The sequence below is a fragment of the Nyctereutes procyonoides genome, unplaced genomic scaffold (genome assembly GCF_905146905.1).
Source record: "Nyctereutes procyonoides isolate TBG_1078 unplaced genomic scaffold, NYPRO_anot_genome, whole genome shotgun sequence".
Taxonomy (NCBI): domain Eukaryota; kingdom Metazoa; phylum Chordata; class Mammalia; order Carnivora; family Canidae; genus Nyctereutes; species Nyctereutes procyonoides.
In genome coordinates this window covers 37,659,093-37,672,008 of record NW_026575049.1, presented here as the reverse complement: position 1 = coordinate 37,672,008, position 12,916 = coordinate 37,659,093, and the positions used below count along the sequence as shown (strand labels likewise).

Genomic DNA, 12,916 nt, shown 5'->3' with positions numbered 1-12,916 from the left:
TTCTAGAGAAGACAGATGGGGATGCAACAAACATGCACAAAGCAGGGAGAAATTCTTTCTAACTAAAGAGAATGAGCAAGGTTTTAATGGAAGAAGCATGATTTAGATAGGTTCAGAGATCATTCCAGGAAATAGTGTCTTGAGTTTACAGAAAGCTTGGTGGAGATGAGGTGGTTGAAGACATCCATAGCCAGAGCATAAGGGATGAGCTTTGAGTGTTTGGCAGGCTTGACTTGTCAGTTTATGTTGATTTTAGCATGAACTTCAGCAATATTTGTATATTTTCCCATTTTCAGTCTGCAGTTCTCCTGTAAGAAAGGTATTTAGAAGATTCTATTTCCAGAAGCCTATTTGGAGACATAAGCTCGGCAGCTGGCATGATAATGAACCCATTTCAATAGAATAAATCCCATTACTATTAATATTAAGCAGCCACAGAATGATTCATGAAGTTCTTTTCAAAATTCAAAAAGTACTTAATCAAAAGGAGGGGGGAGGAGAAAGAATAAATAGAAATCATGTCAAAGTTGATTATTGTTGGCTTTCTTTAAGAGTCAAATCCACTGTTTCTCAGGCTGACTGATGCTTAGTGCATTGATTTATTTTACCAAATAAAACTTTGCATTTGGTCTGATAGAGAAAAACCTGACAAAAGGCTCAAATGTCCAGGGAGTTTATTGCTTTTTTGTAGGTCGCATAGCTGCCCTAAGGTATATAAGTTCTGTGTTCCAGATTTTCTAGATGTTTTCAGCTGATGAATTTTCTGTTAATTTCTCTCTCTGTCTCTTGTTCATTGGTCCTCATTTCATCCTGCCTTTTGTTTCCTAGCACACAAATAGGTAGCCCCACTTCTTCCTAAGGAAAGATTAAAAAAAGATTTTATATATTTATTCATGAGAGACACACAGAGAGAGGTAGAGACATAGGCAGAGGGAGAAGCAGGCTCCTTGAGGGGAGCCCGAGGTAGGACTTGATCCAGGACCCCTGAATCATGACCTGAGCCCAAGGCAGATGCTCAACCACTGAGCCACCCAGGCATCCTGATTTAAATGATTATCTATCATTACCCAGAAATGTACCTCTTTATCCTTTATTTGATTTCTGTATGTTCATTTTCTATCTACTTCAAGTGTTACTTTTTCTTCCCTTCACTTTTAATCATATGAAAGCTCAATTTTTTTTTAGTAACCTTAGTACCCGATATTTTCAAAAGCATTTTGATAACTTAAATACACTATTTCAATGGCTTCAATGGCTTCTATTAACAAATTTACATTTTCTCTCTAAAATATAGTACTTGAGTTAGTCAGATATTTTGCCCAAAGAAACCACACAACCCATCCCAAAAGCTTACCCCTTGATTTTGCATTTAATGGAGTTCACTGGCTGGCCTCATAAAGAAATGACTCACAAATCTTAATTGAGTTCCTTATGGAAAGAAGTCAGATTTGGAAGAAGAGGCGAGAATGACCCCCGGACCGGCCAAAGCCCGCGTGCCGCCGCATCCCCGCGTCCAGCGCTTACGTCCCACCACCATCGCCACCATCGCCACCATGCCCAAGAGAAAGGCTGAAGGGGATGCTAAAGGAGATAAAGCCAAGGTGAAGGATGAGCCACAGAGAAGATCTGCAAGGTTATCTGCTAAACCTGCTCCTCCAAAGCCAGAGCCCAAGCCTAAAAAGGCCCCTGTAAAGAAGGGAGAGAAGGTACCCAAAGGGAAAAAGGGGAAAGCTGATGCTGGCAAGGATGGAAATACCCTGCAGGACATGGAGATGCCAAAACAGACCAGGCACAGAAAGCTGAAGGTCCTGGAGATGCCAAGTGAAGTGTGTGCATTTTTGATAACTGTGTACTTCTGGTGACTGTACAGTTTGAAACACTATTTTTTATCAAGTTTTATAAAAATGCAGAATTTTGTTTTACTTTTTTTTTTTTTTAGCTATGTTGTTAGCACATGGAACACTTCACTGTTGTTTTGGGGGAAGGGCATATGCCACTAATAGAATATCTCCGAAGCTAGATTGATAAAAAGAGGGAAAAACACCTTCCCCTTCTAGTTTTGAGAATCTTCCTCTTGGCTCCCAGGAGGAGGGATTCCTTGATGTTGATACACATGAGCCACCTTGGTGGTGTGGAAAAACTAAAATCCATTTTTTTATGTCCTCTTCTCCCTCTCTGCCTTCAACATAGACTTGACTCCCTTAAACCCAGAGACCTGTTGGAACCTGACCCCATGAAATGGTTCCCAGTATGTCGGGCAATCTGGAATTTACAGTGTCACCACTGAGATGGCGTCCCTCAAAAGAGTTTCTTTTTTTTAGCTTGTGGATCTTCAGATTGATAATTCTGCCATTTTCGTTTCATTTCCTGAAAGTCAGGGTCGGCTTGTGAAAAGTTGTTAAAGAACATGCTAAATATGAACTGTCAACCCTCACTCTAAACTTTCCCTGTTTAGAGCATCACATGAAGACTTCATTGGGTTTTATAGTGGCTTTCTGATTTTGGGAGTCCATTGAAGAAAGTAGTTTGAAGTTGTTGTATACTGTTAATGACCGTCCACACATGTCCTGCCTGAAATACCATGATTGTTTATGAAAAGTATCTTTAATAAAGCTGGATACAGTTTGGCTTGGAAAAAAATAAAAAAAGAAGAAGTCAAATTGGTAGCCAACCAGGTTTTCAGCAATTTGCCAGTTACATGAGGGTTTCGGTCAATAGCTCCAAAATTCCTCCTTAAGGAAAGATTTTCAAGTAAGAGCCTGATTAACCAGGTAAGATTTAAAACAGATTTTAGGGATGCCTGGGCTCAGGGTGTGATCCCAGGGTTGTAAGATCGAGCTCCATGTCAGGGTCCACACTGGGTCCACACCTGCTTGAGGCTCTCTCTCCCTCTCCCCCACCCCCCATTTGTGCTCTCTTCTCTCTTTCTAAAAACAAAAAACACAGATTTCAAATCTCAGTCTGCATCAGTATAGAGTATTCATCATTCATCATATGAAACTAATAAAGTGGAAATTGGTGAGTGGAAGAAAGGAACAAGTTACCATGATTGAAAGATTGAAAGATCCCTAGAATGGGTACCTGTGGATGACCCTATTTCATCTGTTTCCAGGACAAGAAATAAGGATAAATAGTTTTTCCTGCTTCTGTGCCCTTGTTTTCTTTCACACTTTCTTCACTATGTTTCTTATAAGAATCTCCATTTAAGTATAGAACTTAGAGTACCACAGTGGATTTAGAGGGGGCTAAAAGGTCCTTCGGATTGCAGTATAGACGTCATCCACATCGGCATGAAGCATATGATGTCTCTGTTCTGTCTATTCAGCAAACTCAATCAGCTTTGAGTTTAAGGCCAAATCTTGTTCCCAGAAAAGCCAACTAAGCTCCTCCCTCACCTGGCTTTTCTTCCTCCATCAGCTTCTCTTGGTGTATAACTTAGTGGCTTAAACAATAAACATATGTTATGTCAGTTGCTCTAGGTCAGAAACCCAGGTGCAGATTAGCTCAGGGTCCTTCACAAAGTGCCACTGAGGTGTCTGCTGAGGCTGCAGTTTTATCAGTGCTCAATGGGGGGGATGATACACTTCCAGACTCACATATAGGGGTTGGCCAGCTTTGGTCATCACTACCTGCAAGCAGGGGCATCAGTTCCTTGACATATGGGCCTTCCACAGGATAGCTCATATTAGGGCAGCTGGCACCCAAGATGAAAGTCGAGTTCTTTCTGTAACCTCACCTTAAATGTGAAATCATACCACCTTTGCCATATTTTTTCATTAGAAGTGGGTCACCAGGTCCAACCTACCCTTCAGAGGAGCAGATTGCACAAAGGAAGAGGAATCATGGTGGGGTGTCTTAGAGGTGCTGGCCATACCTGCTTGTGAATTATTGCAAAACCAGGTACTCTAGAGAGAATCTCTTTTAAGGTAGGGATTTAGCCCCAAGGCATCTTGAAATCCTTAGCACTCGCTTTTAGTCTTTTGGGGGTACCAAAATAGAAAGACTTTTGACATCACCTTCACAATATGGGAGTTTATTTTAAGGAATCTTTAGCTCAGTGGGACTGGTGAAAGTCTTTCTTTGGCCATCTGCTTGATTCCGCTTGATTCCTTCTCTCTGCCAACCCCCTTCCTTGGTTGGTGACTTGAACCTGTCTCTCATCTTCTCAGATTGCAAGTGGCCTGTGATGGCCACCCATGGCTTTCTTTCCTCTAGTTTGTTTTACATCAGCTTGCATTGCTATTTCTGACATTCTTTCTGTGGTCTCACACACTTCCTGAGAGAACATCCTCTGCTGGCCTGTGATCCAAGTAGTTCAGCCCCACATTCAGTAAGAGTCTCTGTCCAAACAGACCCCACAGAGTTTTCAGCAATGATTATTAAAAGATTTTGTTTCTTATTACTACCCTTCTGCACCTGTGAAAAACCTCTCACTTTCCTGCCCAAAGAAGATTCCACTTATTTCCTTTTTTTGGTCCCTATCCATCTCACAAAAGGTCAATTCTTCTGACCACCTGCTGCTACCTTTTAGATCTTCTTTTCCTACTGCTGTTTTTAAAAAATCCCCTGATAAAAATTCCCTTTTCATTTGATTTCTTGTTTTTTTTTTTTTTTAAATTCTTCATCACAAAAAGGGTAAAGGAACTTTCTAGCAAGGAAAGAATTCTCTATAAAGGGGAAGGGATTAAGGGACTAACAAAGAGACCTGAGAGTGGATAAGGGGGAGGAGTCTAGGGGACAAACATATGGTGATACAATTTTTGTCCTGTTGCCTGGTACCTTCTTCCAAATGTGCCCGGCAATAGGATTATAACTGGATTGATAACTCACTTCTTCAGGCTGGCCCTAATTAAGTGACCAGTCATAATCCAGGTGCTTGCCTTTCATTAAGGGGCACGCCTTGGTCTAGTCCTCTTGGCTGGAAATCCTATAGTATTTATAATGTGGTCTTCTGGATAGTATGGCCTGGGGCTGAGATAAAGCCTCCTAGAATCTAGTGCTGTCAGAGAAAGCAAGTACGGTGCTATAAGGTCAATCCAAGTACATTCTCAATAAATGTAAAATAAATAAGCTACCTATACATTCAAAATCCAACAGGGCACCAATGCAGTGAGGATATATAAATATGTGAGTGAGTATGCATAAGTGTAGATTACCAGAAGGAAAATTCATACATTCAAGTGGCATGATGAATCAGACTGAAATTCTGAAGTGCATGTCTTCATGAAAAGACTTAACCAATTTTTATTAATATAGGAATAGAAGAACACATATTCCAAGCTTTCATACCTGTGTGTAAATGCTGAAGTCAGACTCCAACAAAATATGTCTGTCTCCAAATCCTATACCTGGACCCAAGACTGCAGTTCATTTGAAACACCAGCATATTGCAGGAACATCTGAATGATTACTTCTTATGGAACCTTAACAGTGTGTCTCTGAAGTAAAATGAATGCCCACTCTTCCAAATTGAATAGTTTCTCATAAATATTTTTGTCTGAGCATATTCTCTGTGGTTGTGGAAGCTGAGTGAGGGTCTCATTGGTCAGAGCTCTGCTATCCCTGGATGTGTGACACTGGGCGGGGGTGGAGGGGTGGGGGCATGCCTTCATCTCTCTGACTCTTCTACTGAATAAGAACAGATCTCTCTGGGATGCATGTGGAGACTTTGACGAAATATGTGTTAAATGTCAGGAAAAGAGTAAGCACTTAATAAATGGCAACTACTGTGATTATTGCTGTTAGAGAATTTCAGTACTTTCTCTGAAAGAAGACAGGCTGAGGCTTGTGAAATTGTTAAGGCTAGTTCTATACAGCAACAAAAGATCTGGGTGGAGGCAGGCATGCAAACATTTACCTTAGTGATGCGACCCATTCCAATACCTTCAAGTAGCTGAGTGATGAGCTGAGAGTCTCTACATTTCACCTGAGACAGAGACAAAGCCTCTGTCTTTCTGTATTTCCTCTTATGATAATTAAAACAATTCTTGCCATGGACTACACAAAAATGATGGGGGTTTGTGTTTTAAAATGGGCTAACCTTCTAGTGACAGATAAGCCCTCCATATATGATTTAGAGCCCAGCCCTTCTCTATGAATCTTAAAAGAGCAATTTATTCATGACTTTCCTTTCAGTCTAGAATTCTAGATGCTATATTCTTGAATATCTGACTGTAAGTATCCTGATGTGTGAGAGGAGTTATAATTATTTCTGTGCTGGGGTGTTGAGAATAAGGATACAAGATTCATGAGTCTATGTTCCATGGGGGTACTGTTAGTGGTTGAAGGCTGTGCTAAGAGATATTATTGTTTTGTTTAATCCCCATGGGCATTTCTTCTCATTTAATGACTTTCTCATTTCTCTTTCTCCCCTCCCATCAAATCCCATCCATCACTGCCTTTCATCCCCGTTCTGACTAAAGAAAGAATTCCAGTAGATAAGTTCAGGTAGTTTAATTTTCCCTTTAACTTTATGGCAGGCGGCCAAAGCATCACCTCTACTTCCTGACTAATACTACAAATACAAGAAAATTTTAGATTTTCCATGTTGGCACATCTTTTCAGTCAGTAGAACTTGCAAAGGGAGATGGAGTGTGGGAAAGACACACACACACACACACACACACACACACACAGATTCAGCAGCAGAAGTCAGTTGGCACTGGTGCCATAGAGGTCTGCTCTGGAGAGCCTCTCATTTTCTATCACCCTAAACACTGCAAGGAGTTGCCAATCTTTATGCCGCTGGTCATCATCAGGTCTCTCTGTCTCTGGTTCAACTCAGAAAAAATAAGAATGTTATGTCTTCCATGAGGGAAAATAAAGGCTCATTTTTCTTCTTAAATTCTGAGATTCTTTTCTTTCTTGAATGTTATTTCATGAGAAGAACATGGAGCAATATCATGACTTAGGGGAATGTCCCCATGAAAGTTTATTGATGCCTCATTAGAAGACAAACTAGTGTCTTAGCAGAATCTGCCTTGCTTTTAAAAGAGATTAATAACCAGCATCAAAGTTGCCAACCAGAAAGGAATGGATTTGCTGATCTAGATCATCAGTAGATCCAAGTGTCTAGGGCCATTCTTATCCAAAACATCCACTATGGGCTTTTAGCTCACTTTGCCACAAAGATTATGAAGAAAAATCTGATAATCCACAAACATAGCTGTACATGAAAGTTCTTCCTTTTGAAACATTATAACTACAAAGTTTGGGGAAAAATAAAACAAGCCATCTCCATCAGTTGTGTGAGTTGGGTGGCACATCCTTGATGCTTTAGAAATAAATGATTGAATTTCCTCTTCAGTAAAAGGAGAGAACTCCAGGCTAATTGCATATTGCTCCTTGTTCTGAGTTTCATCCATCTATGGCTATCGCCAGCAGGGGTATAATACAGCTATTTTTTTCATATGCACAACACTCAGTTAATAATGATTTTCACTTCCTACTGCTGCTGCTGTCAGAGCAGCAGTGACAAATCTCATTGCTTAGTCTGGTGGGATAGAACTTTTTAAGCTTTGCTAAATATTCTTCCAGGTTGGCAGCAAAATGGACAAGGTGAAAAGCCCAGTTCATCTGTTAGGAATTTTTCATGACTCTGCTGACACCACACTATCTAAAGCCCCTGCGATTTTCAAAAGGTGGTTTAAAGCTGGAGTCTGTTTATTTGTCTATTTGGAAGTTGCAAGCTGTCAGGCATATGTCGTGCCGCAGTTTGAGTGTGTGTTCTAAAAGTGAACCACCCCAGAGACGCAGAGCTGGCTCTTCTAGTGAGAGGCTTGCAGTGTTGTTTTCACTTGCTCTGAGCTCGCTGCCACCTAGATGGAAGATGTTGCTTCCTTTGGGGGAGGAAAGTGTGCATCACCTCTTTTAGCATTTGAGAGCCATGTGTTACTGAGAAAAGTCATGTGGAGCTGCGTGACTATCTGCTGTGGATTTTGTAGATGAGGTAATAGCACATGTGAACAGTGAGACTTTTTGTGTTTCTTACATGATTTTACGAAGAATCCCAGAGTGGCTGAGGAGATTAAATATCTACCCTAAAGGTAATAGGGGCAAGTAGTATGAAATGGCCTTCCATAAGCATCAAATGGCTTCAAAGTTGTAAAAACTATGCATGCTTTACAATTTAACCTGAGAGGTCTCAGTGTGTTCTATTCAGATTCTTTGGTGCAAGGAACAGAAACTAATGTGAACAAGCTTAAGTGCAAAAAGGCAGCTTATTGTCGGTGTGTCCACCTCCTAGAATCCTAAAACAGTGAAGTATAAGTAGCTGTACTTTGTGGTGTGCAGGGGTAATGATCGAGAGTGAGGTGGCTGTCCGCCTCTCAGAGCTGCCAATGTCCACTTTCAATGTCTCTTTGTAGATCTGCTTACTTCTAATTACATGTCATTCAAGGTGGTGCCCTCCACCTCTGAGTCTTTTAGGTCTTTTAGTTCTAGCCTCCAATCAGATATGTATAGCCTTTTAGTACAAAATCAGAATGGTTGTGTCTGTTGGACCAGGTGGCTCCCATAGAGTCAATTGTCTAAGGCTAGGAAGGCAGTGAACCATTGGATATATGTGGCTAGTTTTCCAGGGCCTATGGGCAGGAGAAGTTAAATTATAAGGGAAAGTTGCACATAGATAGTAAATGATCTATGTGTAGACATAAAGTTCCAAGTTGCTCTCCATCATGAAAAATCAAAACCAAAAAGGTATTTCAATATTCTTGTCCTATAGATGAACGTGTAACAGAGAATTAGGTAAGACGCAATTTAAGCCTGAATGGTTGACTTCCAGGGCCTGAAGAAATGTAATTCTCTCCCAAAAAGGAACAAGTGATTTTATTAGCAATGGTAGAATAATATTTACTTTGACTAAATACCATGGATTTTGGTACTGTGCTTTTATATAACAGGTTAAAAATAGTCTATGACCATACCACCCTGAATGCACCCAATTCATCTGATCTTGGAAGCTAAGCAGTATTGGGCTGCTAAGTACTCAGATAGGAGAATAGGCCAAAAATATAAAGAAAAGTAGATTTTGAAATCAATTGCCACATTCACCATGAAATGGGATAACATTTCTGAAATTGAGTAATGTTTAAATTTTTAAAAAAATTAATGAATTTTTTTATTGTGGTAAAATATATATTACATAAAATTTGCCATTTTAAGTGTTTGACTCAGTGGCATTAATTATATTCACAAATTCGTACAACCATCATCACTGTATATCTTTAAAATCTTCCATCACTCCAAACAGAAACATTAAGCAATAACCCTTCCCTCCAAGGAGTCCCTCTATGAATGTGCCTATTCTAGATATTTCATGGAAATAGAATCGTACACTACTCATGCTTTTGTGTCTGGCTTATTTCACTTAGATAATATTTTCAAGGTCCATCCATGTTATAGTATGTGTAAGAACTTTATTCTTTTATAGCTGAATAATATTCCATTGCATGTATAAACCACATTTTGTTTCATTTGTCAACAAACTTTTGGGCTGTATTTACCTTTGGGCCATTGTACATAATGCTGCTATGAACACTGGTGCAAAAATATCTTTCTGAGTCCTTGTTTTCAATTTTTATTTATTTATTTATTTATTTATTTATTTATTTATTTGAGAGAGAGAGAGACTAAGGGGGAAGAGTAGATGGAGAGGGAGAATCTTAAGCAGGCTCCACTCTCAGCATGGAGCCCAATGCAGGGCTCAATCTCATGACTCTGAGATCATGACCTAAACCAAAATCAAGAGTCGGACGCTTAAGTGACTGAGGTACCAGGCATCATCCTTGTTTTCAATTCTTTAGGACATACACCTAGGATTGGAGTCTCTAGGTCATATAGTAATTCTGTTTTTAACTTTTTGATAAACTATCAAACTGTTTTCCACAGCAGCTGCACTGCTTTGCATTTCCACTAACACATATAAGGGTTCTGATGTCTCCACATCATTGCCAATGCTTATTACTCTCAATTTTGCTTTTATTCCAACCACCTTAGTAGATGTGAAGTGGCAGCTCATACTCTGTGGTTTTGATTTGCATTTCGCTGGTGACTGATTATATTGAGAATATTTTCAAATGCTTATGAGATATTTGTATATCTTTTTTTTTTGAGGAATGTTTATTCAAGTCTTTACCATTTTTTACATGGGTTGCTTGGCTTTTTGTTGTTGAGTGGTAGAGTTCTATAATTATATATTCTAGGTAGATTATTTGCAAATTTTCTCATTCTATGGATTATCTTTCTCCCTTTTGGTAATGTCCTTCTATACATGAAACTTTTTAATTTTAATGAGATCTAGTTATCCTGGTACCGTTGCTGAAGACACTATTCTCCCATCTTGGCACCCTTGTTGAAAACCTATTGGCTATAGATGTATAGATTGATTTCTTGGCTTTTTATTCTATTCCATTGATCTGTGAGTCTGTCCTTAAACCAGTACTATCTTTTTTAATTCCTCTAGCTTTGTAGTATATTTTGAAAACAAGAAGTGTGAGTCCTACAACTTTGTTCTTAGTTTTCAAGTTTTTCCCCACACTATTTGGGATCCCTCACAACTACATATAAGCTTTTCAATTTTCAACTTCTGCAAAAATTATTATTAAGTGAATTTTGATAAGAATTTCGTTGAATCTATAGATTACTTTTGGTTAGTATTGATCTCTTAACAACATTAAGTCTTCCAAACCATAAACATACAATGTCTTTATGTGTATTTAGATCTTTTATTTCTTTCAGCAATGTTTTATAGTTTTTAGTATACAAATATTTTACCTCTTTGGTTAAATTTATTCCTAGGTATTTCATTATTTTGATGGTATTGTAAGTAAGATTGATTTCTTAACTTCCTTTTTGGATTGTTCATTATTGGTGTATACAAACAAAACTGATTTTGTGTGTTCATCTTTTATGCTGAAACTTTTCTGAGTTCATTTATAGCTCTATTTTTTCCTATATGAGGATTCTTCTGAAATTTTCTATATATAGGATCTTGTCACCTGTGAACAGTTTTAATTCTTCATTTTCATATGCCTTCTATTTCTTTTCCTGCCTAAATTTTCTTTCAGCTCTTTAAATACATCATTCCACTGCCTCTGGCCTTCCTGGTATCTAATGGGAAATTGATGAGTAATATTTACTGAGAATCCCTTATATGTGACAAATTGCCTCCTTCTTGTTGGTTTTAAGATTCTGTCTTTGACTTTGATTTTCAGCAGTTTCATTATACTATGTCTCAGTATGGATCACTTTTAGTTTATATTATATGGAGTTCATTGAGCTTCTTGGATGCATAGATTCATGTCTTTCATTAAATTTGACAGTTTTCATACCTTATTCTTCCAATATTCTTTCTATCCATTTCTTTCTTACTTTTAATTCTGGGATTCCCATAAGGCATACATTGATCTGTATCCCATAAGGCATATACTAATCTGGTATTCCACACATGCCTTAGGCTCTGTTCAGTTTTCTTCTTTTTTCTGTATGTCCCACAGACTCAATAATTTTTGTTGTCTTACCTTTTAGTTGATTAATTTTTTCTTCTACCTTCTCACATCTGCTGTTGAGTAAAATGTTCATTTTAGTTATTGTATATCTTAGCTCTAGATTTTTTGCTTTTTTCCTCCATATTTTTATGTTTATTGACATTCTCATGCATTGTTTTCTCTTTTTTCTGCAGTGTTTTGATTTTTTTTTGCTTTTTGAGCTGAAGATAGTTCTTTTAAAATCTTTGTTTAATAAATCCAATGATTAGATTACCTCAATGTTGATTTGTGTTAATTTAATCTGTCTTCTGAAAGAACTAGAGTTTCCTGTTTCTTTGTATGCCTTGTGATTTTTTGTTCATATCTGAAAATTTAATATTATAATGTAGGTACTCTGAAAATCAGTTTTCCCTTTCCCCCAGGATTTCTTCATTTGTGATTGTGAAAGATTGTCTAATTTAGCTCATTTAATGACTTTTCCTTTTTTTATATATAGATATTCTTTATTTATTCATGAGAAACACAGAGAGAGAGAGAGAGAGAGAGAGGCAGAGACACAGGCAGAGGGAGCAGCAGGCTCCATGCAAGGAGCCTGATGTGGGACTCGATCCCGAGTCTCCAGGATCACGTCCTGGACTGAAGGTGGCGCTAAACCGCTGAGCCACTGGGGCTGCCCATTTAATGACTTTTCCAAAGGAATTTTGAAAAGACTCTATTCCTTGTTTGTGGTCACTGAATTCTCCATTCTTTTGGCTTACATTCACCTAAAATTTTTGCAGAGATTTCTTTGAATGCCAGAACTTAAAAAAAAAAATCTTCCAGTTTTTTTCAGGTTGTCTCTTGCTGAGGTACTCCTCCAACAGTTAGCCAGTCTTTCCTTGAGTCCAGAGATCAGTAAGAGGTGAAAAATTAGGGCAAAAATACTCCTGTCCTATTTTCTTAGCATGTACCTTGCACATGGCTTTTTAAATTCCCTTGTGGGCATGGTGCTTTTGGATTTCCTGATACCCCATATCTTCAGCTTTTCCTTTTAGGAGTTAGGCAGTCTATTGCATGTCTTAAGCATAATATTTTGTCTAAAGTCATTGCAGGTTGTGAGTTAGTCTTACATATATTCAACCATAGCCTGGTTGAATAGCCCACTTTTCTGGGCTGAGTGGGTTCCTCATTAGGCAAACTGAAATTGCTTCTGTCTTTCAAGTGGCCTAGAACAGACATAACAAAAATGTGCAAATAAGATCTTTATTCCTTCTGAACTGGAGACAGATCTCACATTGGAAATAGAGGTTGCCATCTTGAAGACTTACTGACTCAGGAGGAGCATGGAACAAGAGAAAGGAAAAAAGCCACAAAGCTTTCCTATCATTTTTAACTTGCTCTTATTCTGATTCTGTATTCTCTTGGTAGCTTCAAAACTTTGTTTTCCAGAG

The 12,916-nt window shown here is 38.5% G+C and overlaps 1 protein-coding gene across 1 annotated transcript; it reads left to right on the top strand.

The window, feature by feature from the left end:
• The first annotated feature begins 1,552 nt into the window (after positions 1 to 1,552).
• LOC129512165 (non-histone chromosomal protein HMG-17-like) lies at positions 1,553 to 1,862 on the top strand. Its single transcript, XM_055329435.1, has one exon. It carries the CDS (start codon positions 1,554 to 1,556, stop codon positions 1,860 to 1,862), a length of 309 nt encoding a protein of 102 aa, XP_055185410.1. The 5' UTR covers position 1,553.
• Positions 1,863 to 12,916: the final 11,054 nt, after the last annotated feature.